Genomic DNA, 25,688 nt, shown 5'->3' on the forward strand with positions numbered 1-25,688 from the left:
ATCCCCTTGGCGTGATGGCCAGGCACGGTTGTATTAACAATTGGAGACAGCAGGATGGCATCATACAGTAAGTGATCTTGTCTCTATAAAACTTCTTCCAGCGCTCGCAGAATACTCTCGTCAGCACTATATCCAAAAACCTCACCCTTCTCGCCAAGCCTTTCTCCTTCAATCACCAACATCATGCGGCAATCACTCGCATTCCTCAGCATCCTTCCGTTGGTTCTCACACATCCTACGAAGCATGCCTACCAATGCATCGACTTCGACGTGCCTCTATCATTCCAAGCTCCCTCCCTCGAACCAGCCTTCCTCCCCTTCAAGAGCCACTACGATTCTGTGGCCTTCCTCCAGAGCTTGAGCTCCCGAACCTCAAGCGACGGCCCATCGCCATACAAGGGTCAGAGCACCATCGACGTGAACGTTACAATCGCAGCCCAGTTCTGCTTCCCACCAGGAAGATCGCCTACTACAGTGCAGATCCTCTCTCACGGTCTTGGATTCGATCATGTGTACTGGTCGTTTGGTGGGCAGAACAGCGAGTACAACTACGTCAAAGCAGCTACTGCGGCCGGATACTCAACCCTTTCCTACGATCGTCTTGGCAATGGCGGGTCGACGAAGGGCGATGCGTACACTCTCAACCAAGCGACGATCGAGACTGAGGTCCTGAAAAGGCTTACAGACCATGTGCGCAGTTGGGACATTCCTTGCCTCTCGCACTTGCATGCCCCGACGAAGGTCACCCATGTTGGTCACAGTAAGTAGGCACTCTTCTCCTGAGGCTTCATTCACTGACCTTCCGTTTAGGCTTCGGCAGCCAAATTACGAATCAACTCGTCTCTACTTATCCAAACGTGTCTGATGGCATCGTTCTGACCGGATACTCCACTCTGCCAGCCAGCGTCGACTTCGCCATCGGCACCAACTTCTTCCTCGCCAAAGACGTCCTGCCCCAGATCTACGGCAACCTCAGCACCGGCTACCTTATCTGGGACCAGCAGTCCCAGAATCAATATCTGTTCCTACACTGGCCAAACTTCTCACCGCAAGTCCTCGCGGAAGGAGAGCAGAACAAGTGGCCACTTTCGATCAGTGAGCTATTGAGTACAAGCGTGCATAATGCCACCAACTTCTCGAACCCTGCCTTGGTAAGCCAAGCACTTTCTGTTCACGAGAACTTGACTGACATTGAGCACCAGATCATCTCAGGCCAGTACGACGGCGTCTTCTGCGGCTTCAATTGCACCGGCGTCTTACCGCAAGCTCGTACGACATTCTCAGGAGCCACTCCCTTTGAGACGTATGTCCAACCGAACACCGGCCATGGCATTAACCTGCATTACAACTCCACTGGAGCGTACCAAGTCATCAACAACTTCCTGGCCAGGAATGTGAAGAACTAAAGTGGGACAAAATAAATGTTGATCAAGAAGTGGACGTTGCGAGTTGATTTAGAGGCCCGTAGACGAAACTTGTAACATATGCAGGATATGAAATTAGAGTATTTGGAACTTCTTCCAGCAACCTCATCAATAGCATGAAGATATCCTTGTCCATCTGGGGTGTTCCCATGCCGATCTCGGCCCGAAATAGTGCTTCACTAACAGCTTCTTCTGGCATAGCTGTCCGATGCAAGCATCAGCTCAGTCCTCGGTCATCGATATTTTTGAACACGACGCTGAAGCCTGGATGAGAGGCTAGGTTGATACCCGGAACTCTCACAGCACCATAGTCTACATTCTTGACCCCGATCGGGCCGGGAATCAACGCACACGGCGATATACTTTACTACGAACACCAGATCAAAAAGGGCGTTTCCTACTCAACATGGATTTCATGCAATTGACGCCCAGCCAAATCAAGGATCTTGCTAAACCCACAAAGGAATATGAAGAGGTATACAAGCTATCGTCGAAGCCTTCAACATTCGCCTGCTAATCGCCGCAGCTCCTTTCCATCTGGCCGCCGATGAAGGTGGACTGGTCGAATCGAGATGAGGCGCTCAGTCGACTACGGATGCTTACCGAAATGGCGGAAGAGCAAGATGAGAAGGATGTAGCAGTCTCCGAAGAGTCTTTGAAGGTTCCTGCGAAGGATGGGTATGAGAATGAACTTCGTGTGTTTAGGTCGGCGAAAGCTTCGACTCCTGGACCGTTGATTGTGCTGTATCATGGTATGTTAGCAAAACACTTTATTCTACAGATACTGACGTTAGGTCTATAGGTGGAGGCTGCATTCTAGGAAGCCCGACGATGGTTGCCGATGTTGCCAGGTGGCTGGTGAAGAAGTACAACGCCGTCGTTGCGGCGCCGGCATATCGTCTAGCCCCTGAGCATGTCTTTCCGACTTCAGGAAACGACGCTTGGGATACCTTCTCCTGGGTTGCCAAGAACGCCACCACGACTCTGCGAAGTGATCCATCGAAAGGCTTCATCATTGGCGGAGTCTCAGCTGGAGCCACCATGTCCATTATCATTGCCCATCTTGCTCGGGACAACAAAGTCGAGCCAAAGATCACCGGCGTCTACTCAGCATGCGGATCGATTCGACCGCGGGATATCAACGACATGGAGCCCAAATACCGCGAGCGATACCTGAGTCGAGACCAAAAGGAGTGCATATACAACCCCGTCCTCTCCAAAGAAATGTCAGACTTCATGGCTGCCTGCTACCAAGCCGACACAAAATCGAAGCTGTACGCACCCCTGATGTGGCCGGACGGCGAAGGGCACAAAGGGTTTCCCAGGATATATCAACAAGTCTGTGGACGAGATCCTGGCCGTGACGAAGTCTTCATCTTCGAAGATATCCTCAAGGGTTTGGGCGTGGAGACGAAGACGGATCTGTATCTGGGGCTGCCACATTGCTTCTGGATAGGACTGAAGTCTCTCCCAGAAGGGAAGCGTTGGGAGAGGGATACTGTCGATGGTATCGGGTGGCTACTAAGGCCTTGATGAGGCTGGAAGTTTGAATAAGACGACAGACGACATGCATTCAGCAAGCGAATCGTTCGGTTGCTCAAGCAGAGTTGAGCTATACATATAGACAGGAACGAAGACTTCGCGAAACGAGTGAACTTCTCGACAACGTCGATACTCCAGCGATCATGAGTTAAGTATTCCATTCCATTCTATTCTAACAAACTTATTAACCTGCTGAACGAACCCTGCCGCCTATGTCCACTCCAGGCCATGTCTAAGCACATGATTGGCCACGTCCATGCCTTCTTAATCGAGACTAGCTTGAAAACGCTTCGACTTCGTGCTCAAGCTTACTCGCTGACGTCGGGTCATCAATCATATGACACTTTTATTCGATGCCATTTCTCTTCTTCCTGTTCTCACAAAAGCTGAACGAGTACTAATGTCCGCGAGAGACTGCTTTTCGACAAGCTGACGAGCGAATGCTATAAGAGCGTCTGATCTGACCTGGACTCCGCGATCCATCTGAAGTACCGATCGACGACATTGTCTGGAGCATTCGAAAGAGCTGCTGAGTGGCAATGTCCTTCGAGAGCTATATCCGCTGTACAAGACAAGACAGATTCTTCCACATCTCGCCGAGCTAAGAGAGATCCTCAATGGTGGCCAAAACTTCACGATGTTTGATGTGCAGGGCGAGGAAGATTAAGGTCAGTCAGTCCAGTTGAACCATCATCGGAATTTGCAGGACTGATCGATCTGGCAGTGTGATCAACGCTGGCCTCGCTGTGGACCATGCACGAAATCGAAGCGTGAATGTCCCGGACCTCCTACGACGATCAAGTTCTTGCCTCCGGAGACTTCCAAGCCCACTTCACCGGCAACTGCGATTGTGCTGTCACAAGATAATAGCGGTAGTGTCGCGCCGATCCAGTGGACTGGTCAAGATGAGCCTCTACACCCTGCCTCAACATACACGTCAAGCGGCGAAAGCGACTTCGTGTTAGAGGACTCTTCACTCATGGACATTCCATCGATCCTCTCCCGCCCGCTGAACGCCAGCCCAGCGAACCTCGTCGCTACTGAATTGGTCAAAACCCTCCAAGTCGAAGGCGCCGCTCACAACCCCTCTTTCCTGGGCTCCTTCATCAAAGACGTCCCCTCTATGCTCGATCATAGCCCCGCCCTAACCGCCACCGTCGCCTGCGCTCTGGACGCCTGCACAAAGAAAGAGCTCCTTCCTCGAACAGCCCGCAAACTCGACGCAAAACTCTACGGCAAAGCTCTCGCCGCCATCCACAACGCCCTAGAGTCCCCCGCCCAGAGGACGTGTATATCGACCTTCCTCTCCGTCGTCCTCCTCGGCCGTCTCGAAACAGTCCTGGCAACGCGCCAGCTCGCTCGAATCCCCTGCTGGTCCGTCCACGCAGCCGGCATCAGTGCCTTGCTGCGCTACCGCGGCGTCTTCGACCCTTCCGACGATACAGTCTTCCACGCCGTGCTCGAGAATTTTGGTCCCATCGTCGCACACCACATCGTCCGTGATCAGGACTGTTTCCTCGCAGCGCCGGAATGGCAGGATTCGCTCTTCCCCTCGTCGCGGAAGAGGAAGGTGGCGCCTGTGGATGACTTGCTCTATCGAGTCTTCGCCCAGTTGGCACATCTGCCAACTCTGCTGAAATACTTCCGCGTCTTCAGGAGAGGTAGACGGCAAGGAGATTTCGCACGGACAATGGATCTCGCGGCGTTGATATCCATGGAATTGAGAGCGATAGGCAGCGTCATGGAAAAGGATATCCTCTCGAACCTAGACATCGGCTCGGTCGCGGACGAAGACGTCAAAGCACCGGTACAGCTAGTGTACGTCCTCCCCGGCAGCGACGTCGTGCGCCTCATCGCTTGGCACGCCGTTCTGAGCAACATTGTGGATAAAGTCCTCATTGCGCTCGTGCAAATGGCGGAAGATGGCGAAGTTTCCGAACGTGCTCGTACTCTAGAAGAACTCCGAAATCATGCTTTGAGCGTCAGTCGAAGGGTCTGGATGTTGTCCGAAGAAGCGCGACAGAAAGGTTTGATTCAGTTTTACTTCTACCCGGGCGTTCTGGCGGCGACGTACGATAGCGCGCAGAGTGACGCGGAGAGGGAATGGATTGTGGATTTGCTGAACGATGTTCAAGGCGGGACTTGGGAGGAGAATCTGTGGACGCATGAGGCTGTCAGGAGGGTGTGCTTGACGCTGGGAGGACAGTTGGATTAAAATAACCACAAACTCTCGACTATTCACAAATGTACAAGTACACTCACCTACACCCTGATCGTCATCATTCCCCTTTCCCCGACCAAACCATCCACACACTCTCCTGCCTCCCCCATCCCTCCACCCCCGCCTCAACAACAACACGCCCCCTCCCCTCAAACCCACACCTCTCATAAAACCCCCTCCCCTCAACACTACTCTCCACCACAACCTCCGTCCCCAACTCCCCCGCCCTCTTAACCCCCCACTCCACCACCCTCCTCCCCACCCCCATCCCCTGAAACCCCGGCTCCACAGCCAAAACATCCAACACCACAATCCTCCCCCCACTATCCCGAATCGCTCGATTCCGCTTCGCCATAAACGCATCGCTTAAGCGTTTGTACGCCTCCCATTCCTCTCCTGCGTACCCCGGATTCCCGCCTGGCAGCTCATACTCCCTTTCCGGCGGAGCCTCTCCCTCGCAGATGTGCCAGCGCGCCATGCCGACGATCTTGTCGTTGCTCGAGGATGATGGGGTGTTGATGCTGGCTTTGGTGTACACGATCGTGGGGTCGGAGAGTCTTTTGAGGAGGAAGCGGTGGGCGCCGTGAGAGCGGCCTTGGGGCGTGTCGTGGGAGGGGAAGGTTAGGTCCCAGAAGGGTTCGGTGTGCTGGAAGGCGAGGGAGGTTATGGTGAAGAGGTGGGGGAGGTCTGGGTTGGAGGCTTCTTGTACTTGGATCGAGGTCATGGGAAGAGTGGGTGGAGTGGAGTGGAGGGAAAGGGAAGGTGAGGACTAGGTTGTGATTAGTTTGAGGTGGGGATGCGAATTGTAATGTGGTATTCGATGCTCTTGTTCAAGCCTGAGCCGACTGTTGTGAGTCATGTCCAGTTACGCTTTCGCGTTTGGACATGCAGCAGGGTCCTCGTCGAGGAATCCATCTGGTGAACGTCTTGGATCAAGCATTACATCCATGGACTCAAGGCGAGATAACGATGAACTTAGATCATGAAGGCATTCTGACATTGGTATCATCCCAAAACATCTCCTCATATATCTCGACAAGTAAACACTCGCACAGTAAAAACCATGGGAAATGCTCTACCACACCATCGTCTCATTATAATACCCCACCTCAACGCCCTCCTCGCCGAGCACATTCCCAACAGCCTTGCGGCAAACATCCGACATCTGGGGCGTACCACAGGTGACGATCGCCAGACTCTTCGTAGCAATCTGTCGATGCTGCCTCATAATGCCCTCGATATGCGGTCGACCGAATTTGATATCGTAAGGCGGATGGACAGGCAGTTTAGCAGGATCGTGGGCTTCCTCTTCAGCCGCCGAGGTGAGGTAGACAGTCATCTTAACCCGATTGGTGTGAATGGCGGAGGCGAGTTCATTCGCGCAGATGTCGTCGGGGAGGTGGCGTTGGGGGACAGCCCAGGCGATACGGATTCTGGTGTCGGGGTTCTCAGCCATGAGGAAGTGGGTGTGCGAGATAGCAGCAGTGATTCCTGAGCCTCCGCAGATAACTAGGACGTCGGAGTAGTTGGAGAGGTCGAGTTTCTCGCCATAGGGGCCTTCGAGGAAGACGGTTTCTTGGGATGAAGTTACGGAGGTGTGGGAGGAGATAAGTTTCTTCTGCAGGCGGCCGGTCATGCCTGCGTAGGGACGGACGAGCATCTGGTTCGATGTCAGTGAAAGAGGGTACATCGAATGAAGTTGAATGTGCTCACAGTGTGTGCAATCTCGCCAGGAGAATACTCGCTCGAGATGAGACGATCTGAAGTCTCCACCTCCTTATCGTTGATAGAGTGCGTAGGCGAGGTCGCATTTGAGACAGAGCGGCGCCATGAGCAAAGCGTGAATGGATGGCTCTCGTACCCGCGAAGACCGGCCGGCATGTAAAGGTAGTAGTAGAGACCTGGCACGATCTTCTTATCTGGCATGAAGTCGGTGATGTCAAGGCGAACCATCTCAGTCGTGCAATGGTATGTGGCAGTGGCCTTGACGCCCTTGGTGAAGCGTGGCATCACAGAGATGAATGCTGTGCGACCAATGCGGAGGAGTCTGTCGATGGACCATATGGCAATGCATCTTGAAGGACATCAGTTGTGCCGATGAAAGCAGTCTAGGCAATGACTTACGGATAGAGGAAGTAGTTGAACTCGCCGCTAAATATTTTCACGTGGTACCATAGCGTGACGAAAAAGATAATTGACATGGCGATATGGACCATCAAAAAGAGATCGTAAAACTTCTCACGGAAGAAGTAGCTCGAGAAGAGTAGCATGAGAGACATGATGATTGTGGCCTGGTGTTCATGTTAGTCTGAATCACCGAGATCATATACTGAAAAGTACTCACAATCCCTCCGCAGTACCAATACTCAGCTGTCCAGGAAAGGTTGTACCCAGAGGCGTCACCATACTTGTAGAACTCGAAGACTGTGTACGCAATGGAGTGGACGATGGCGTGAACGACCGAGATCCTGGCAATCCATCGATGGAATCTGTTGTAAGTTGCGAAAGACCAACCAGTAAGCCACATGAAGGGGTCATTACGAGCTGCGAATACCCAGACCATCGGCAGCTGGGCGATCGAGAGGAAACCAGTGCGGTCAGCGATATAGCGGGCCAATTGTAGTTTCTTCGCAGCGTAGTACTGATTGCCGACAAACAGATTGTACGCTGGGAAGCACATGACGAAGTTCATGATCACGTAGAGGAAGAGGATGATGCTCTCCAACCGTGGCGGGATGGTGTATGTCCAAGCGACAGCCTCAGCCTGGTGTTTGCTGAAGGTTGCAGGGAGAATGAGATTCTTTCGAGCCCAGAGCCACCAGCTGCTTTCTCCTGAACCAGGTGCTTTGCCCAGGAAGACTGTAGCGCGGTGAGCTATGCCAATGAGCAGCACCAAGCCCCTGCATAGTATCGTCAGTGCCTTGTCGAAGAGCTTTTTCGATTGGCGTGCTTACCAGAACCCGATCAAGGCGAAAGAGAAGTCAAAGCTCACATCCCAGTTGAAGTAGAATTCTTTCTGCAGTCTATGTCAGATCAATGTGACGCCTTGCGGTATCGACAATACTTACCACAGTGCGAATGGAGAGATCAACCCACTCCTGATCAGGGACGATCGGTGTGGTGAGCGGTAGACCCTCGGGCGGGGCGGTTGCAAGACCGGTAGTAGAGTTGATGACGGAGATCTGATCGAGTGCCTGTTGAGAGAGGCGCATGGAATCGACAGTTGGCAGTGGGAACCCGGCATTGCCTTCACATTCAGGACTCATTTTGTTGCGCCCGGCGACTGCCTGCTCATAAGTGCAATATTTCTGAGCGCAGTAGAAGATCGACTTGATCTTGAGATCGTTGGAGCACAAGCTGAAGTAGTAGTTGTCTGCGTCCTCTGCCGGAGTGACATCAAAGGTGACATAGTCGGCAGCCGTGTAGCAGCCATTGAAGCAGTAGTCTTCTGGCAAAGGATAGTAGTCCTTGTACCAGCTGTACTCTTGGACGGCCTCGTGGTCCGCAATGGTAGAAGCGAAGAAGGAGGCGAGAGCCAACACCGAAAAGAGACTAAGCGCCATAGCGATGAAGGACAAATGCTTGACACTGTAGCAGCAACGTCGCGAACCGAGATCTTATCTGATCAGGGTCATGGCCTTCGTTAGAAGCAACTCGGATCTAGCCATGCTGGCGGCCATGTGGGAGTGGTACTGGGCTAGTACTACCAGCAGCGACCCACGCACCGGCAGGATCGAGCTTTCTCCAGACGGGTGAAAAGGCTGAAGAAGCTACACCGAGAACAGCAGGCCCTTCGGCAAACGCGAGAATTTGGAAACGGATTTTCGCGATCACGAGAGCCAGACCGGTCTCAGGCGCTGTCGTGTAGTAACGCTAAGTGAATGTTAGCCTGATCATGCGATCTTATCAGATTAATAAGATTGGGCGGATCTTGCCACTAGGCCAGCCACATGAACTCAGCGCTGAGAACGTCCAATGAGGGATGTCCAATGCAGGGCCAGGAAATAGGGTTTTGCATAAGACTTTCGAAGCAGCTGCAAGCGTTCTTGAATAAACGAACAAGATCATCCAAGAACCCCGCAACAAGTACTCCGAGTCTCTGACTCTTCGATGAGGTGCTTGAGAGGCGGCAGAGGGACTCGTTGGAAGCGGAAAGGTATCCTGCGGGATTGGCGGTATATACGAGCCAACACGGGAGGTGGCTCGTGCGACAACCGCGGAGTTCCAGGGTATGGAAGAGCTGGCGTGAATCCATGTGTAGTTCGGTTTTCTGTCGAATGTTATTGGCGACACTTCACGCAGGCTGGTCCTGGGCTCGGGCTCGGGCTCGTCGACGGCCTTGCTTGACTGAGGACAGCACAAGCGATAGGCCTTGCGATGCGTGGTGTTTCCATGTGCCTTGAGGTTCGCATTGGTCGCATTCTCGAGGCACGTGACTGTTGCAACCAACGTTCGAATGCTCATTTCCAGCTTCTCAGCAATGGCGGTCAGCCACGGTGCTGTTTACCTTCAGCGGCAGCCGGATGGTCGACATGTGACGGCAATTCTTGAAGGACACAACGTTCTGTGTCGCTGGCACCGCCCGTGGAGTTTTCGCATTCGCATACTCGACATCACTGGGCATTTGACACAGTATCCCGCGCTGGAGCTTCTTGTTGGAGTCTAGCAGTGGCCGATCATCCAGTGTACAAGTGGATGTGTCGAGTGGTGAAGGGTCCCCAGTTGCCCGCACGCCGGACACGGGTCGGTCTCCATATATTCTAGGTTTCATTCGACATGCCGGTATTGTCGCGAAATCATCAAAGGGGTTCTTTGGCAATCACTCTTTACGAGCAACCAAAGAAGAGTACTTGGAATATGCTGCCGTCTCCGGTCCGTTGGCTCTGAAGGCATGGCAGCTTGAGCAGAAAATGCTCGACAGGCTCGATAAGTCGGCGCCGCCGGTCCAGTCCTCAACGCAATGCGATGGTGTGAGGATGTTGCTTGGTGACACGTATCGCAAGCAATGCATCCATGAGATGGTACGAGTTGTGGATGTGGTAGACTTCTCGAGGTGTTGCTCCTGCCAAGAGACGTTGTCACAAGAGGAAGCCGGAATTTTGCCGCAAGCGAAAGCCAACCGTCAACTCGACCTCTTCAACTTCTTTCCTCCCTGCTTCTGACCACCACCATCACCACTTTCGAGCAGAACGTCGACGCAAGTCATCGAGCGCAACGACAGGTTTGAGGTCAAGGTCAAGTATCAAGCTTTCATCATCGCCGACCCTGGTCTTGTCATCGGCCAGGGTGCGCTTTCCTTTGTCACATCAAGCAAGCACGCGTATCTGAGGCGCGTCTGAGGTCACAGCCTGGGAAGTCAGGACTGTCGGTACTGTTTGCTTTTTTTTTCTTCGACTTGCACAATACCAACAAAATCAGCCGTCACCACTTCACTCACTCGAAGAACATCGGAGCGGCTGCTTCAACATGCCGTCTCTCGACGCCAGGCTCGCGTGGGCTGTGCCTGTCGACATCGAGGTCGTCGGGCCCAACGTGGAGGCGTTCATCAAGCTTCAGCCTATCATCAACGCTTTGCGCCTCTGCCACCGCTTTGGCAACTCTGGTGCACCAATCACGCGGCTGCCAGTTGAGCTTCTTAACAACATTGAGGAGGTCTTGCTGAAAGCGGAGCGGGAGAAGCAGCGCGAGCAATGGCAGGAAGATTACCAATGCTTCCGCCAGGCATGTTCTACACTGGATCACTACACCGAGGAAGATATAGACGAAATCCGGGGCGTCATGGGTATCTGTGAATGTGACGAATGTGGCGAATCTGGCAGACATGATCCCGACGAGTCATTTGTCGACCTGTTGGAAGAGAGTGACACGACGTTTGAGGTCCATCACGAGCGCAGGAACTCGTGGCTAGACAGAATGGAGCAAATCTCGGATCGAGGACCGCTCCTGACCAAGTTCTTCGGCCTCACTGTATGGACTTCGACCGTCAGGTTGAACAGAGCATCGAAATCCGACCCATTCTATGCCGCGGACATGACGATGGCTTACCTGAGCCTTCCAAACGCCCCGACCGTCCAAACCACCATGGCCTTCTCAGATTACGAAACCGACATGTTTGATATGCCCCGCTCACTCCAGACCGGGTGTGGTATGGATGTGACGGAGCATGTGTCTCGCCCGAAAGACGTCGAAACCCTCTTCAACCGTGCTATGAGGATTCTCGACTTGAAGCCTTATGTGTCTGGTGGTCAAGAAGGTCGTGCTGCAGGCCTGGACGAAGTGCAGGACGGTGCAGCGTACAAGGATGGGCAATGCAAGAGGGATTGGCCACGCCTCACCATGCTGACGAATACGGGATCGTGAAGAAGTCAAGAGGAATGGTTGAAAAGATCGCTGCTGGGCTGTGTGATTTGGAAGGAGATTGCTTGCTGGGTGCGTTTGGTCGATGAGCTTGATGAGATGGTCTTTGAGTATGAGATCGCAGAGTGCGACTTCGCTGCAAATGTGTATTCTACATGACTGTATTCTATCTTTGACGCGAAATCACAATCTGCGGCCAAATTCCGCGCTACGAGTTCGACTTGTCAAAGCTGTGTCACAATTCCCAACTGCCTTTCAACACACAATTGATGTCATCTACAAATCAATGCCTCCATCACCGTCGCGATAATGCCACCGTCCACCTGCGAGATCTGCAAGACAGCTCGCGCGCAGATCCTCCGCCCAAAGAACCACGCCCGCATTTGTGCACCGTGCTTCACTTCAATCTTCGAGGATGAAGTCGCCGAGACCGTCCACTCCACGAACCTATTCCAGCCTGGTGAAAGAGTCGCAATAGGCGCATCGGGCGGCAAAGATAGCACAGTCCTCGCCTCCGTGCTCAAGACTTTGAATGATCGCCATGGATGGGGCCTAGACTTGGTATTGCTTTCAGTGGATGAAGGAATTCAAGGCTACAGAGATCACAGCTTGGAGGCCGTCAAGAGGCATAGCGAACAATATGGACTACCGCTGAAGATCGTCAGCTACGCAGAGCTTTACGGCTGGTCGATGGACCAAGTCGTGGCTCAAGTCGGCAAGAAGGGCAACTGCACATACTGTGGCGTATTCCGGAGACAGGCGCTGGATCGAGGTGCCGCGATGCTTGGAGTGGGGCATGTGGTGACTGGACACAACGCCGACGATGTCGCAGAGACGGTGCTCATGAACCTGCTGAGAGGAGATCTGCCTAGACTGAGCAGAGCAACGAGCATCGTCACTAGTACGCCCTCAGCGAAAGCCACGAAGTCTGCAGACGGCGAAGTGTCATTCACAAACGTCAAGCGCTCCAAGCCGTTGATGTACGCCTACGAGAAAGAGATTGTATTATATGCTCATCACAAGAAGCTCGACTATTTCAGTACCGAATGTATCTACAGCCCAGAGGCATTCCGGGGATCCGCGAGAACGCTCATCAAGAATCTGGAGCGCATCCGGCCTGAAAGTATACTGGACGTCGTTCGCTCTGGGATCGACATGGCCAAACTGGTGCCTGATGCAAATGGCAACTGTAAAGGAGCGTGTGGGAGTGACCAAGACGTAGCTGCAGAAGGTGCAGAAGACGAGGCCGCCGAAGGCTGTGGTACTGCCAACGGAAAATCGAGCGGCGGAGAGATGGCTGAAATGGAGGAGCGGCTGCGCCAAGATGAAGCTGCTGCTGCCAACGGCCTCGAGACTGAGGTCAAAAGTAAATTCAAACTCCTCTCGCAGAATGCAGCAAACGGGACTGGCCATGCCCTTGAGTTCGACGCCAGCAAGAACACCATACCAATCCGGACGAAGCAGGAGAAGCGATCTGGCCGCAGACAGGCACGAAACACGGCTCCTCCGAAGCAGAAGCTCGGCCAATGCGAGCGCTGTGGCTATCTTTCATCTCAAGCGGTGTGCAAAGCCTGCGTTCTGCTGGACGGACTTAATAAAGCACGGCCGCGTACAGAGATCGAAGTATCAGACGCCGGCGTCTGAAGTCGATATGCAATGCTGTCTACCCGATCTTGACTCTGCGTTGTTCTCTAACACTGTCGCTCAAACATTCGAAATGCTGCTGTCGACCTCCCAAAACGCTAAAATCATTCGAATCCATCGATCCTCCCCTCACACCGACTTTGCAAATGCAGCGATGCTTTTGATCGCAGCCATGTGATCTTCTGGCAGTGCCCGGCGGAAGATGAGACTCGCACTGTGAGTATGACCCAGATTCACATGAGCAGTACACTTGACTCCAGCTGCACTCAACTTTCGGTAATAGGCCATACCTTCGTCCCTCAGTGGATCCAGCTCGTTCATTGCCAGAACGTGCGGCGGAAGACCATCCATATCCCTCTTCGTTGCATGATATGGCCAAGCCAGTGGATTTGTCAAGTCGGCCGACCTTGGAGTATACACATGCGCCACATAGGCCTGGAAATCGACGTTCACGAAGTATCCATGACACTCAATCAGACTTGGCAGTTCGAGCAACTTCCTGTCCTCAGACCAGCTATATGCCCCGCTGATCTCTGGAGAGCTTGCGTACACTCCGTCCAACTTGTAGCCCCAGCCTTCGCGGTTGCCTTTCAAGGCTGCTGCAAGTGCCAGATTTGCACCACCCCCTTCGCCCTGGACCACCATGTTTCGAATGTTCAGACGGTCCTTATTCGAGTGTACCCATTGCACCGCCGCACAGCAGTCATCCAGCCCAGCTGGGAAAGGATTCATTCCAGCCTCTGACCACGCATTTCGAAAGTCCACTGCGATTGCTACCATGCCCTGCGCGGCCAAGGAAATGCACCACCGCCTGTGAACCTTGTTCATTGTCTTGAGCATCGTCATGTGGCCTGAGTGAAGATATATCACTCCTGGAAGGGGCCCGCCTCTCAGCCTGGGTCGGAATATGTGGAGCTGTATCTTGCTGTTCGCCGGCCCATCTATCGATTCCTCCTCTTCAACAACTTCTAACTCTAGCGCGTCCTGTGGCAAGTCGTTCGGCAAAGTCTCGTACAGCTGCTCGAATCCAGATTCTGCTTCGGCCATGCTTCTCGAGAACTCTTCCTCCGATGAGTTTGGACTCAAGGTCGCCAGCGAAGGAGGTGCTCGATTTCGTTCTATCCCGAACTCTGCCATCGCCTCGATCAATTTCGTATTCGCTCGCGGATCTTGGAACAACTCCATCTTGGAGTCGCCCAGCCGGCCTGGGGGCCTGTATCTGGGTCTGGTATCCATCTTCGCCTTGCTGGCCTTTCTCTCTTTGTTGGCCATCTTCGAGGTCGCCGCACGACGCTTTGATATACCAGGCGAAGAATCTGTGTAGAACCTTCTCTCGACAGTCAAACTCAAACCGAGTGGAGTACTTACTGGGTTTCTCAGCATTTTGCCGCACCTCGCTCGGGGCAGGCCTCGATACAAATACGATTACTTTACCCAGCTCTCGGCGAGGCTCAGCGGTGCGAGAATGGCTAGAAGGCACTCTGCATCGAACGGTCCGGATCAGAGCAGCAGCAACAAGAACAACTGTGGCCTAGTCCGCAAGATGGAAGGCCCAGGACACCGACGACCGGCTGGCCATGGGACCTATGATTCCGGCCTGCTTTCGCAACACAAGCAGGCCAAGCCCTTCGCAGCCTCGATGCATTACGCATGTGAGAATTTGGAACGGCAAGGCCTCGTGAGCACCATCCGCCTGGATCTGCTTTCTCGCAAGAAACCCCATCAGCTTGTCCGCGCACACGCACCGCTTGGCCAACGCGCCAACCTTCAAAGTGGCATGCTGTCGCGCGCGTGCCTGGCGATCATTACGTATGATTCCAGGGCAGAGCCTCAGCCCGCTGGCCGTCTTGCGGCTCAAAATCGCACACAGCTTCCGGTATGCAGGCGCGTGCGGTGCGACGGATCATCGAGTGGGACCCCTACGGCCGACCACTCCGGCCCGCTCGAACCATCATACCTCACATACTCCGAGAGTGATGATGAGACAAAAGACAACTCCACTCTCTCGCACGGAAACCTCTTCTCGGTAAATGTTCTTATCTAGCCCACAGACCCGTATACTTGGGGCGATCAACGGAAAACGAGATTCTCGAACACGGTTCTCTATTGCATAATGCGAAGGGCGGCTGAATAATCCGTCTGTACTGCTGTACCTGAGAAGGATTTCCACCCAACCTGCAGAAGAAATGCGCTATAAGCGAGCGAGAGATGGTGGTCGCCTGCGTTCCGCGCACCGTACTGCACTGCACTGCGCTCGCATCCGCCGCCGCCTCCGTAGTAATCATCATCATCACTGTACCTCTACAGTAGTAGTAGTAGTAGTAGTACCACACGTCTGATTCTCGCCTTTCATCAACACGAAGTGACTTTCTATTTTTCCCTCGTCCCTTGCAGCACAAGAACACGATACGTGCGTTTCCAGAGCTCTCGTCAGGCAGGGTATAGTGGAATGGAGGATGGAGGGAAGCGAAAAGCCCTGAGTCTTCCTCTCGATGGATGTGGATGTGGGAGTGTGCATGCATGCATGCATGCGGAATTAGGAGGTAAAGGGAGGAGAGACATGTCCATACCATGCCAGCCCGAGTAGGTGGTCTAGATGACAGGAGCAAGAATAGAATGGTCTGCAGAATTCTGGAGTGAATAATTATGATCCTATGCGAGATGCATGAGGGCAGAGACGCAGGAGGGAAGAAGTGTGGCGATGTTCGTTTACGGCCTCTCTATAGGCAAGCAATTCGTGCATGCAAGTCATTCGTGCTGCCTATTCTATTTGCCACTCCCTAACTCACTGTCTGTGGGTTGGGTGAGATTCCATATCTCAGCCCACTTCCCTTCACCTCTCTTTCTCTCGAGGGTCCAATTTTTCTTTCGGTCGCCGTCGTTGTCGTCTCCTCGGTGTGTCTCTGGAGTTCAGTCAACTTTCTTTGCTTTGTTGAGTAAATGAAGCTTCGACCTCGTTTCGGACGACCGAGGTGTGGGTTTTCGGTATAGTTTTCTTGATTAGATTTTTGATATGCTGTGAGGCCGAGTAGGTTTTTTTTTCTTTTCTTCGATGTCAACGGTCAAGAACATTTTTCCCACGTTTTGCCATTTTCTGGACGCTTCGAAGGCGTGCGCGGTGGTGGCGAGCGAGCAAGACCATGGAACCACTCCAAGAATTGGGGCAAGGAGTGTCATGGTGGTAAGTTCGAATCAGGAGAGATTGCTCTCGTCTTCACCAGAAACATTTCGTCGAGGATACAGAGCGTTCCTTTCTTGCTCCTCAATTTCGCTTTTCTTCAAGATGACTATAGTACACGGGGTATCATTAATGATGTTTTGCATGGCTTTCGAAAATCAAGAGGGCTTCTTCCTCCAAAAGGAGCGGCCACCTTCGCTTTCCAAAGCGAAACAAAAAAACGCTAAGAAACAACCATTTTTCTTTACAAGACCTTAATGCGTCACTTCGCTCAGCCCTCCGCTTGGTCTGGCAGCGATTCTCTTCTTCGTCTTCAAACAATCACTTCCTCCGCCGAGATCCTTCCACGCAGCGAGGACATCCTCGCCTGCGCTCGTGATGGACATCAAGCTCCCGTGCTTGTTGACGACGTGGCTTTCCATGGCGGCTTCGATGGTGTTGAGCTGTGAGAGGGGTGGAGGAAGGGGTCTCTTTCGCTCGACGTTGGTACCTTTGGCCATCGGTGGGCCGCTGAGGTTGATGACATGTGCGATTTGGGCGGTGGCGCCGACGGTGGAAGGTGTGGAGCGCGAGTATTGGGAGTATTCGGTGTCTGGGGTATAAGCGCTGGCTTGACGGCTTTGTGGTGTCAAAGGCTTAGGGGCAGCGGCGGCTGCGCTGATGATCGAGGAGAAAGGAGATATGGGCGACATGGTGGACATCGACGGTGAGCTGGTCATGGCCGAGACAATGGTCTGCGTCCTCTGCAGCGAGTTGGGATCGGCAAATTCAGCGCCAGGTCTGCTGGGCAAGAGCGGCGTGTAATGTTCTTCTTCCGGCGAGCGAGCTTGCTCTCCCTCGTTTGTAGAGTCTTTTCGAGAAAAGAAGGGATGGACAGGAGACTTATCCCGTGGTTCGGCGTCGGTGTCCATTGATACAGAGGAAACTTTGTGACTTAATTGCCACGATTGATCAGAAGCGTCTCGCTGATGCTTCTTCGTGCGGGCCGGGCTGCGTACAGGAACGGCTGGGGGTGCGTGGTCTTCCTCAATAACCGGCGAAGGTGGCATGCTGGCCGGAGTGCGGCTCGACTTCTTCCGCATCGTCTTGAGGGCGGTATTCAACGGTGGGACCGCACCGTTCGTTGCGATGAAGTGGTCGACTCGTCGCTTGACGGAATCAGAATCGTTGTCGTCTGAGGATGGAAGTGAACCTTGCGTGACGGCTGGGCTGTGGCCAGTGGGAGTGTTTGCTGGTGAGTAGACGGTAGCTGGGAGGAGCTCACCACTGGGTTCTCGTGATTTGGTGGAGCTCGACTTTTTGGATCTGGGCAGTTCGGTGGGCATGGCGAGGTCTGGTGGATGGGACGAGAGCGGTTGTGGTTGTGACATGCCGAGAAAACGCTCGATTTGAAAACGCTCGTCGACTTGCTCCTTTCGAATGGCACTCAGATGTCGTCGCATGTCAGAGTCGCTTTGCGTGACGGTGGGAGAGCCTCGCGAAGACGAAATTTGGCTGTCTCGACGCTCGTTCTCCTTGCGCTGCAAAGCCTTCATTGCGCTCTTCTGTGCCGACTCAGTACATTTGGCCAAACGCTGCTGCTCTGTCTGCAACGCCAGTTGATACCCCTCGGTGAACGACATCTGCTGCATCATTGCACGTTTGCGTCGCATCAGATCGAGCAGCATCATTTCCTCCTCAGTAACTGCTATCATGTGTGCAGCATCTGATGGAAGCTCGCTCGAATCCTGACTTCTAAGCGCTTGCTCGCTGTTGCTGTTGCTGTTGCTGGTTGCGCTTGATTCAAGACTGAGTCCGTTCAATCGTCGTAATGCCACCTGCTCTGCTGTGGGATGCATCTCCTCTTGCGGCGCCATGGGAAGCGGCTTCTGTGCCTGGTGTGGAGTGGTATTTGACACGGACGTCCTGGATGAACTGCGCTTCGTCTCCATTTCTTTACTCTCGTGGCTGAGACTTCGGATGGCTTGCAATTGCTGAGGTCTTTGGTGTAACTTTTGCACATCCATCCGCGATGCTGCGCCGACGGTAACGTTGCGGTAGTCCATGATACTGTCTCGTATAGTCGGACGATCCTTGACGTGACTGCCTGATGAATTGTCCTCGCCGTCTTCGCCATAGCCGGAATCTGATAGCGACAGGACACTTTGTCCCGCACGTGAGTTGCTCCCTATGTGACTCTCCGCCGGAGCGGGTTGCGGTTGGCCTAGATGCGATGATTGAATGCTGTCCCAAGAATGGCATTCACTTGTACTGCGATATCTGCTCAAATCTTCGTGTTCTTGCATTCTTTCCAATGCTTGTCGCTCGTCGCGGATAGGATCTAACGAACGTGTTTGCTGGACGGGTTGTGGCAACTGAGGTTGCATCTGGGGCTGGATCGACTTGTGACTTGCACGCGACACTTCTCTGCTCGGCGATTGATATGCTGGAGGCTGGATCTCGTCGGCTGGGAGCTCTTGCGGTTCAGGTCCGTCATCGACAGGCTCTTCATCTTCGTCCTCATCCTCATCGGTGTCAAGAAAGGCATCAAACCAATTCTGAATACCCTTCGGCGGCCTTCGCACGTTGGTCTTGTGTTGATCGAAGATATCCTCATCGAACGTTCGACTCTTGCCAGCAACGCCCGACGCAGCGGTCGACGGTCTGACTGAAGATGTATCTAATGTTCCCGACTTCTTACTGTGCAACTCGTTGGGCAGAGGCGGTAATGGGTAATCGGCACGGTCGGTCATTGCAGACGGCGAGTGCTGCAGTCGTGAGGGGGATAGTAGGCGTCCAGTGGACGGTCGTGGTTGAGGGAAAAGCTGTACAAGGTCGAGTTTTCGTGGTCTTGGGCCGTGGCCTGTCGTCTTACTGCGTCGTGACACCTCGTGTTGCTTCATGGCTGTCAGTGACAGTCGTCGTTGTGGAGTCTCGCCAATGTTGTCGAAAATGGTGGGCGCTCCCTTGTGAAGGGCCATATCACGTACGGCAGAGGCGGAAGTCTGTTGCGACACATAATAAGGCTGCTCTGTCGGGTCGTAATAAGCCGGTAGGTTCGCATCAGACGGTTCCCGGCGTAGTCGATCCGGGGTATGGTGGTTGCCATGTTGTGTTGGTTGATAGAGTTTGCTGTCACTGGGATACAGGTCATCGGGAGACCATGGATATTTCCCACCGCCCGCTGCAGCGCCCGCATGAGTCCATGACAACTCCTCCTGCATTCGCGACAGCGCCTCGATCGCTTTGTCTTCGTCGTTCGATGCGCGCTCATGCGGACTTCGAGGCTTGTACTGCTCGGCAGCGAGATTCTGATGGCTTCGACTGACCCTCACTGTGGCTCCCAGCAACTTCTCCGCCTTGATTGGGATCTTTGCCTCTCCAAGTTGCAACACGACATCGGCCGTGGTAGCATTGAGCTCCTGCTCACTTGTTCCCTGTCGGTTGCTGAATCGCATTTTAATGGCGCCAGGCAGGGATCCGGCGCCCCCTAGCAAGTCAGTTTGCGCGGTCCGGTACGAGAAACTGGGGGCTCTCAAGATGAGACGTATGGCTTCGGTTGGTGTTCTCACAGGTTGCAGGAGCAAACGAGTTTCGTCGACGCTGGACTTTTCGTTTGCGTGTACACTTTGAGATATTGAAAGTGTAGACGAAAGAAGCACGCTCTCCTAATGAAAGCCCATGCATGCGTTACCGACAACACGGTGCCCTTTGCAGCGATGGGCCTGACAACGCTCTCTGCTTTGGGCGATGATCTTGTGCTCGCCTGTGACTCCAAGAGGACTGGTATGTCGTTAGGTTGAACGGTAAAGCTCAACGGTCATCGAAAATAGCGGAGACCGAGCACAACGAGCTGTGATCTCTGTCAAGTGCAAGTGGTCGAAAGGCTGCAGAAATGTGTGGGCGTGCGTCCGCAATCCTACAGGATGATCATCTTCCGTGATTTGCACCACCATCCATGATGCACAAGGTCCCCGTGATTGATGCGAGCAGACAGCGAACTCGAGCAGCTGCCCGTTCACGCGGAGAGTGATCGTCCGGAGCTGAAAGAGACGCGAAGTATAAGACCCATGATCGCTGCTCTCCAGCTTCGTCAGCAGCGATTGGAGGTTCAGCGGCGTTAGGGTTGCTCTGTTGTGCCATGAAGTCAAACGTCGGAGCTGGGAGAGAGAAGTGTTGCTCGTCCCATCGTGCCTCGCGTGCGTCTTGGCCCGCACGCTCCCGTGGGGATGATCACCGCCCCTGTCCGCCTCCTTCACTGCCGCTGCGGGTGGCTTGACCAAAATCAAGCCCCTGCGTTAGCAAATCGCGAACTTCGCTGAAGACGAAATTGGTGGTGATAGCAGAGACTCATGGTATATGCGAAGAACAATAGTCAAGACGACGCTGTATGATATCCGTCCTTCTACAATGTAGCATTGGCAGATCACAGATCTGTCTGCAGACCTTCTGCCATTGGCCTTTCGCTATCATCTCTAGCGGGCGTCTGACAGTTCGGATTTCCGAGGACCTCGCTTGGCGTCTTAAGACGAAGGAATTGCCCAGCAAGATTGAGCTCGGCCCGGCAGTTGGGGGCCACGTCTCGGAGTTTCAGTGACCTCGCACGCCCATCAAGCCTCAACTCTACTCGGCTTGGACGTCGACTGACGTTCTGCTCGACAGCGATTGCTTGTCCCGCGCGAGACCGAATTGGCAGTGCAACCTGAAGTGACACGGTCGACCAAGTTGCCGGGCTCTGTCCATCATGATGGTACGGAATCGAGAGGTGGTGTCGCGCGGAACATTCGACAAGGCTGCCCGAACAGCACACCGGTGCGGAAAGATCATGCCGACGCGTTGAAGCAAACGAAGTGGCTGTTGACGCTGGTCATGGACGTCTCTGGTAAAGGGTCGAAAAGAAAGATTCGTGATTGTTAGTCGTCATAGACAAGGCCAGGTCAACAATGCGGCGCTCGTTTGCAAACCACACTGGACTTCCACGTCAATGGCCATTGGATGAGTATATGACAGATGACGTCCTCACATCGTAATGATGGTATTACCCGGAAAGAGACAGGAGAGACAAGTCTCACGCAGAGTTTCACTTCATGAGCCTGCAGCTTGTCAATAACCAACCATCCAGCTCCCTGCTTGTGGCTAGGATCCTTCATATGGTGTTGGAGAACAGCATCGCAGCCGCCGGCCGTCGACAACGACCTCATAGCGTCCAAGCGTTGAATGCTCTGCGCGCCCAGTTACTCCAAGACGATTTCTTCGACCCAAATCACGATCCGGGCGAGCTCCGACTCCGCAGAAGCGCAAACACGATACTTTTCGTCGACCTTGCAGTCCTCCTGGCTAGGATCATGCGAGTCCTCATGACGAGGGGTCCATTGCACGAAGATGAAATCCACGAAAGAATCGCCGTGAGGAACGAAGCGCTCGACCAACAATTTTTTGATCGAAGCACCGCCGGCAGTGTGCATCCCTTTACCCGGCAAGAACCAGAGGACGAAGGCTGCTCCGTGTAGGAGAGTCGGGTATGACCGATCGTTGCTCGCGTGCCAGTCAAGGAATATCTTGTTCTGCACTCAGCGTCTATCCCTTGGTCAATATGCCGCCCACGAGGATGTGTGCAAACTCTTTTTACGGCCGAAACAGGAGAATTTGGATGCATCCATGGGCCATCCTGACTGCCGGTAGCAGATGGTCGCAACTGGCGATCTAGTACATTCTATCGCATGGTTGTGAGTGGATTGAGAGAGGAGAGGTCGATGAAGGAGTAGTGAATCAATATTTGATGGCCCGCTTGATTGAGACGGGCGTGGGTCTCAAACTCTAATCTTCGCCTTGTGCCTTCCACTTGTCGTCAGCATGTGTTTCTCGCTTCTGGTCACCGTCAACTCGTGAGCTTGCCGTTACATGTATACAAGAACGTGTCGCGAATGCTGTCCAGTCAACTGAACAGCCCCGACGCAGTGCGAAACAAGCGTCTTCGCTACACAGCAGCGGCAGCTGTGCAATTCTTGCGAGCATGCGGCAGCTTCCAACCTTTCGAAAGTGACACATGATCGGGCGCAGTCGCCTGAACGGATCACAGCACCAGCGACAGAAGGTTTGAATCTGAACAATTTCCTGCTTCAATAACTGCTCCGGAAGAATTACTTCAACTCCCATCTCAGTTCACAATGCGGTTCAGCGTCCGCCCAGACTATCAGGACATCTTCATCAAGAGCCTGAATGGCCATGAGTTGCAGGGATGCGAGACATTCGTGCAGAGTATTGAGCGAGTCACTCTACGTAGATTGACTATGGAAACCTCGTTGAGCGACAACCTGGACAAATGCCATGCTCAAGACGGGTCGCCACTTTACAGCAAGTTGCCAAAAGAGATACGAGACCTGATTTTCGAATTCGCGACGGCGCAATACGAAGACCTCGATCATGAATACAAGACAAACGCGTTTCACTATCGACCTGGCCACAGAGGACCGCTCAAGACTTCGACTGCTTTGCTGAGGACGTGCAGACGTATCTGGCTGGAAGCAAATGTTCTACCAATGCAACAATCTAAGAAGACATTCTGGCTCGAGACTCATCGTGGTCCTCCCAACCAGTCGAGGTATGACTTTGCCAGCGACTGGACTTCGCTGAACAAGAAGAATTATAATACCCTGCATCTGTTCACGCAAAAGCACAAGGCGGACAGGCTGTTCACAAGTGCAGACAGCATTGCCGCTATCATGTACGAACTGAGGCCAAAGGTACTTCGCGTGACTTGGCGGCATACTGACTGGTATCGGTGGGAAGATCCGCTGCCTCTCGAATTGGACGAGCGCTGGATCGAGCGTACACTGAGTTCTCAGCTGATGCAAGGCGTGCAGAGATTCGAGCTGGAGCTGGAGACTCTCACAAAGAACAGAGCACAGCTTGAAGCGATTGTGGATCGGATTTCAAAGCTCGAAGGCTCGCCTATTCGATCAGAATCTGACAAAAACCTCGTAATGCGAATGAAGGTGGTGGACGAGCCTCAAGTGTGGGAGTGGACTGGTCCGCCCAACATCAATGACCATATTGAAGAGGCACACGAAGGCATGGAAAAGCTGGATTACCACGTTATCATACTCACGTGGAAAGCCGTGCGGACGACTGCACCTGACGGAGAAAACTCTAGCCAGCCTGCACAAGGGATTGATTACTGGGCTCATCTACAGTCGAGAGGCCTCAGAAGAGCACCACGGCCGCCAAGGATGATCACACACACAGTGCGACTGCACTTACTGCAGGGCGGATGGCAGAGACGACAGTTTCCTTTTGGAAACTATCTCGTCAGAAAAGACGAGATGGACATGGCCGAGTTGACGGAGCAGGAGAGGCGAATGCAGTTCTTGAAGGCTTTTGCAGATATTGAGGCGAAAAAGTTTGAGGAGCGATGGAAGGCTGAGGACTCTCTTCTGAAGTTTGAGGATTGACTCTGACAATCTCATCATCATTGATGTGAGGGGGAGAAGGCGTGAAGTGAGGCGAATTTCAATTGCTTCGCACTTTCTTCAATATGGTCCTCCGTAGCCGAAGCTTCCTCCCGCGTGGAACCTGGAAGAACACCTCACTTCATCCTTCCCTTTCACTCCTCTCTCTTCCACCCCATCAACGCACCACCTCCCAGCAGCACAATGCCAAACAAACCCCACTGACAATCAACACATACACCCACCATGTCTCAAACCACCTCCAGCAAAGAAGTCTTCCGCCCACCTCTCTTCTCCTTCAAAAACGGACCTCTCAAGCGGCTGCCTTTCAACAAGCCACCGCACTTCTCTTTCCTTGACTTTCCGGCCGAGCTTCGCAACTTGATCTACCATTTCGCAGTGGTTGTTCCTTTTGTCATCCGGAATGATGATGTCTCGTACAAGAATGACCGGAAACGCCGCGATCGGATTACCGCCTGCTTCACTTTCATGCGGACTTGCCGGCAGGTTTACGAGGAGGCGGCGCCGGTTTTTTGGGGTGGGAATACTTTTTTGTTGCAAGCTCTGCCCTTTCAAGGGCTCATGAACTTTACGACCCGTGGAGACGCCACTAATGCAACGCACCTCGACAACAATTCTGCCTGGTATGTGCGTGTCGCTGTCCGATCGCCAGAGTCGCAGCGGAAGATCAGAAGATTGACCTGGATCTATGGGAATGAGAGAGATGCAGCAACGCGATACTCCAAGAACTGGGTACTCCAGAGTTCCAGGTGGTCGATGCTGTCAACCTTCCTTCAGAACGTCACTGAGTTGACAATGATTCTCGACAACACAGCAACGAGGTTCATTCGCTTTCCTAGAGAGGAAGGCATCGCGGAGTACGTGGAGACGCTTTGGTCATCACGCCAACCAGAGGAGGGAAAGGAGTCGTTCATCTCCTTTGTTACTTTCGCGTCAAAGGTCTTGAGAGTGAGCACTCTGGGATATCTGAAATTCCTCACTTCCAAAGCTTTCCGAGGAATTCGCTCGATCCGCTTAGGAGGTGTTGCAGACGAGGTTGACGACCCATATAAAGTTCTCAAGACAAGCATCCAGTTCTACCAGGACATTGGTTCAGCCGTGACATCGTGGGGGCTCACCTTCAGCATCGCCGGAATACAAGAGTCGCCACCTATGGATGAAGCCGAAGCCTTTTCTTGCCGCATGTCGACCGATGAGACCGACTTTCTCTATTCGATGATTAAAAAGGACGACTACTTGAGGAAGTATGTCACCAGGAGGGCGGGTGATAGGGCTGGCCGATTTGGGAGCGTGCGGAAGGATGAGTATGTGGAAGAGGATACGGATTCAGAAGAAGAAGAGGAAGAAGAAGAAGAAGAAGAAGAAGACGGTAGCGAAGATGAGGAGCAAGATGAGGATTGACGTAGGTCAAGGCTGACAAGACGATGGCTTTTCCACAATGGTAAGGCTCAAGGATGGCAAGGCAACTGTTACAAAGACATTCACAGTAGGTATCTTTGCTTTCGATGATACCATCTATGTATCGTTCTGTTCCCAATAGGAATCACAAGTGGGCTGAAAGAGTTCGCCTAGATCCATCCACTGATTGCAGAGACGCTAATACCCTAGGTGAACCGACTCATTGACACCATCGGCATCGGCATGCTCCACGATCTCCATTCACTTGTAGCATGTGAATGCCTTCGGTAATCTACGGCATTAGACTCGACGCGCCTTCCGCACATGCAAACGGAGGACGGCTAGCCGCACCGCGCCCCTGCCACGTTCGTTTGCAAGAACCAGTCACCCCGCCAACAACACCACAACACCCAACACCCACCTCAGAGAACATTCGATGCGGTCTGACTCCCGCATTCGCCGCGGATTTGGCAAAC

General features: G+C 53.3%; 13 protein-coding genes across 13 annotated transcripts; 9 read left to right on the forward strand and 4 right to left on the reverse strand.

The window, feature by feature from the left end:
• Positions 1–183: 183 nt before the first annotated feature.
• M409DRAFT_17985 (uncharacterized protein) lies at positions 184–1,406 on the forward strand (the record flags this gene model as incomplete). Its single annotated transcript, XM_033804304.1, has 3 exons — positions 184–760; positions 811–1,151; positions 1,203–1,406. 3 exons carry the CDS (start codon positions 184–186, stop codon positions 1,404–1,406), a joined length of 1,122 nt encoding a protein of 373 aa, XP_033672639.1.
• A 625-nt stretch (positions 1,407–2,031) lies between these two features.
• Positions 2,032–2,957, forward strand: M409DRAFT_63349 (uncharacterized protein; the record flags this gene model as incomplete). The annotated part of the gene is made up of 2 exons (XM_033815556.1): positions 2,032–2,176; positions 2,227–2,957. The coding sequence occupies 2 exons, from the start codon at positions 2,032–2,034 to the stop codon at positions 2,955–2,957; spliced, it is 876 nt and encodes a 291-aa protein (XP_033672640.1).
• A 626-nt stretch (positions 2,958–3,583) lies between these two features.
• Positions 3,584–5,181, forward strand: M409DRAFT_50404 (uncharacterized protein; the record flags this gene model as incomplete). Its single annotated transcript, XM_033811523.1, has 2 exons — positions 3,584–3,634; positions 3,691–5,181. 2 exons carry the CDS (start codon positions 3,584–3,586, stop codon positions 5,179–5,181), a joined length of 1,542 nt encoding a protein of 513 aa, XP_033672641.1.
• A 64-nt stretch (positions 5,182–5,245) lies between these two features.
• Positions 5,246–5,911, reverse strand: M409DRAFT_17988 (uncharacterized protein; the record flags this gene model as incomplete). Its single annotated transcript, XM_033804305.1, has 1 exon — positions 5,246–5,911. The coding sequence occupies one exon, from the start codon at positions 5,909–5,911 to the stop codon at positions 5,246–5,248; it is 666 nt and encodes a 221-aa protein (XP_033672642.1).
• A 351-nt stretch (positions 5,912–6,262) lies between these two features.
• M409DRAFT_50405 (uncharacterized protein) lies at positions 6,263–8,750 on the reverse strand (the record flags this gene model as incomplete). The annotated part of the gene is made up of 6 exons (XM_033811524.1): positions 6,263–6,847; positions 6,901–7,261; positions 7,312–7,478; positions 7,532–8,087; positions 8,142–8,203; positions 8,256–8,750. The coding sequence occupies 6 exons, from the start codon at positions 8,748–8,750 to the stop codon at positions 6,263–6,265; spliced, it is 2,226 nt and encodes a 741-aa protein (XP_033672643.1).
• Positions 8,751–10,653: 1,903 nt separating this feature from the next.
• Positions 10,654–11,547, forward strand: M409DRAFT_17990 (uncharacterized protein; the record flags this gene model as incomplete). The annotated part of the gene is made up of 1 exon (XM_033804306.1): positions 10,654–11,547. One exon carries the CDS (start codon positions 10,654–10,656, stop codon positions 11,545–11,547), a length of 894 nt encoding a protein of 297 aa, XP_033672644.1.
• A 306-nt stretch (positions 11,548–11,853) lies between these two features.
• On the forward strand, positions 11,854–13,188 carry M409DRAFT_17991 (uncharacterized protein; the record flags this gene model as incomplete). The annotated part of the gene is made up of 1 exon (XM_033804307.1): positions 11,854–13,188. One exon carries the CDS (start codon positions 11,854–11,856, stop codon positions 13,186–13,188), a length of 1,335 nt encoding a protein of 444 aa, XP_033672645.1.
• Positions 13,189–13,317: 129 nt separating this feature from the next.
• M409DRAFT_63354 (uncharacterized protein) lies at positions 13,318–14,424 on the reverse strand (the record flags this gene model as incomplete). The annotated part of the gene is made up of 1 exon (XM_033815557.1): positions 13,318–14,424. One exon carries the CDS (start codon positions 14,422–14,424, stop codon positions 13,318–13,320), a length of 1,107 nt encoding a protein of 368 aa, XP_033672646.1.
• Positions 14,425–14,653: 229 nt separating this feature from the next.
• On the forward strand, positions 14,654–15,232 carry M409DRAFT_50408 (uncharacterized protein; the record flags this gene model as incomplete). The annotated part of the gene is made up of 1 exon (XM_033811525.1): positions 14,654–15,232. The coding sequence occupies one exon, from the start codon at positions 14,654–14,656 to the stop codon at positions 15,230–15,232; it is 579 nt and encodes a 192-aa protein (XP_033672647.1).
• A 1,388-nt stretch (positions 15,233–16,620) lies between these two features.
• Positions 16,621–19,803, reverse strand: M409DRAFT_17993 (uncharacterized protein; the record flags this gene model as incomplete). The annotated part of the gene is made up of 1 exon (XM_033804308.1): positions 16,621–19,803. One exon carries the CDS (start codon positions 19,801–19,803, stop codon positions 16,621–16,623), a length of 3,183 nt encoding a protein of 1,060 aa, XP_033672648.1.
• A 1,629-nt stretch (positions 19,804–21,432) lies between these two features.
• Positions 21,433–21,855, forward strand: M409DRAFT_17994 (uncharacterized protein; the record flags this gene model as incomplete). The annotated part of the gene is made up of 1 exon (XM_033804309.1): positions 21,433–21,855. The coding sequence occupies one exon, from the start codon at positions 21,433–21,435 to the stop codon at positions 21,853–21,855; it is 423 nt and encodes a 140-aa protein (XP_033672649.1).
• A 657-nt stretch (positions 21,856–22,512) lies between these two features.
• Positions 22,513–23,796, forward strand: M409DRAFT_17995 (uncharacterized protein; the record flags this gene model as incomplete). Its single annotated transcript, XM_033804310.1, has 1 exon — positions 22,513–23,796. One exon carries the CDS (start codon positions 22,513–22,515, stop codon positions 23,794–23,796), a length of 1,284 nt encoding a protein of 427 aa, XP_033672650.1.
• Positions 23,797–24,039: 243 nt separating this feature from the next.
• On the forward strand, positions 24,040–25,215 carry M409DRAFT_17996 (uncharacterized protein; the record flags this gene model as incomplete). The annotated part of the gene is made up of 1 exon (XM_033804311.1): positions 24,040–25,215. One exon carries the CDS (start codon positions 24,040–24,042, stop codon positions 25,213–25,215), a length of 1,176 nt encoding a protein of 391 aa, XP_033672651.1.
• Positions 25,216–25,688: the final 473 nt, after the last annotated feature.

Source organism: Zasmidium cellare (genome assembly GCF_010093935.1).
Source record: "Zasmidium cellare ATCC 36951 unplaced genomic scaffold M409scaffold_4, whole genome shotgun sequence".
In the NCBI taxonomy this organism is placed as follows: Eukaryota; Fungi; Ascomycota; class Dothideomycetes; order Mycosphaerellales; family Mycosphaerellaceae; genus Zasmidium; species Zasmidium cellare.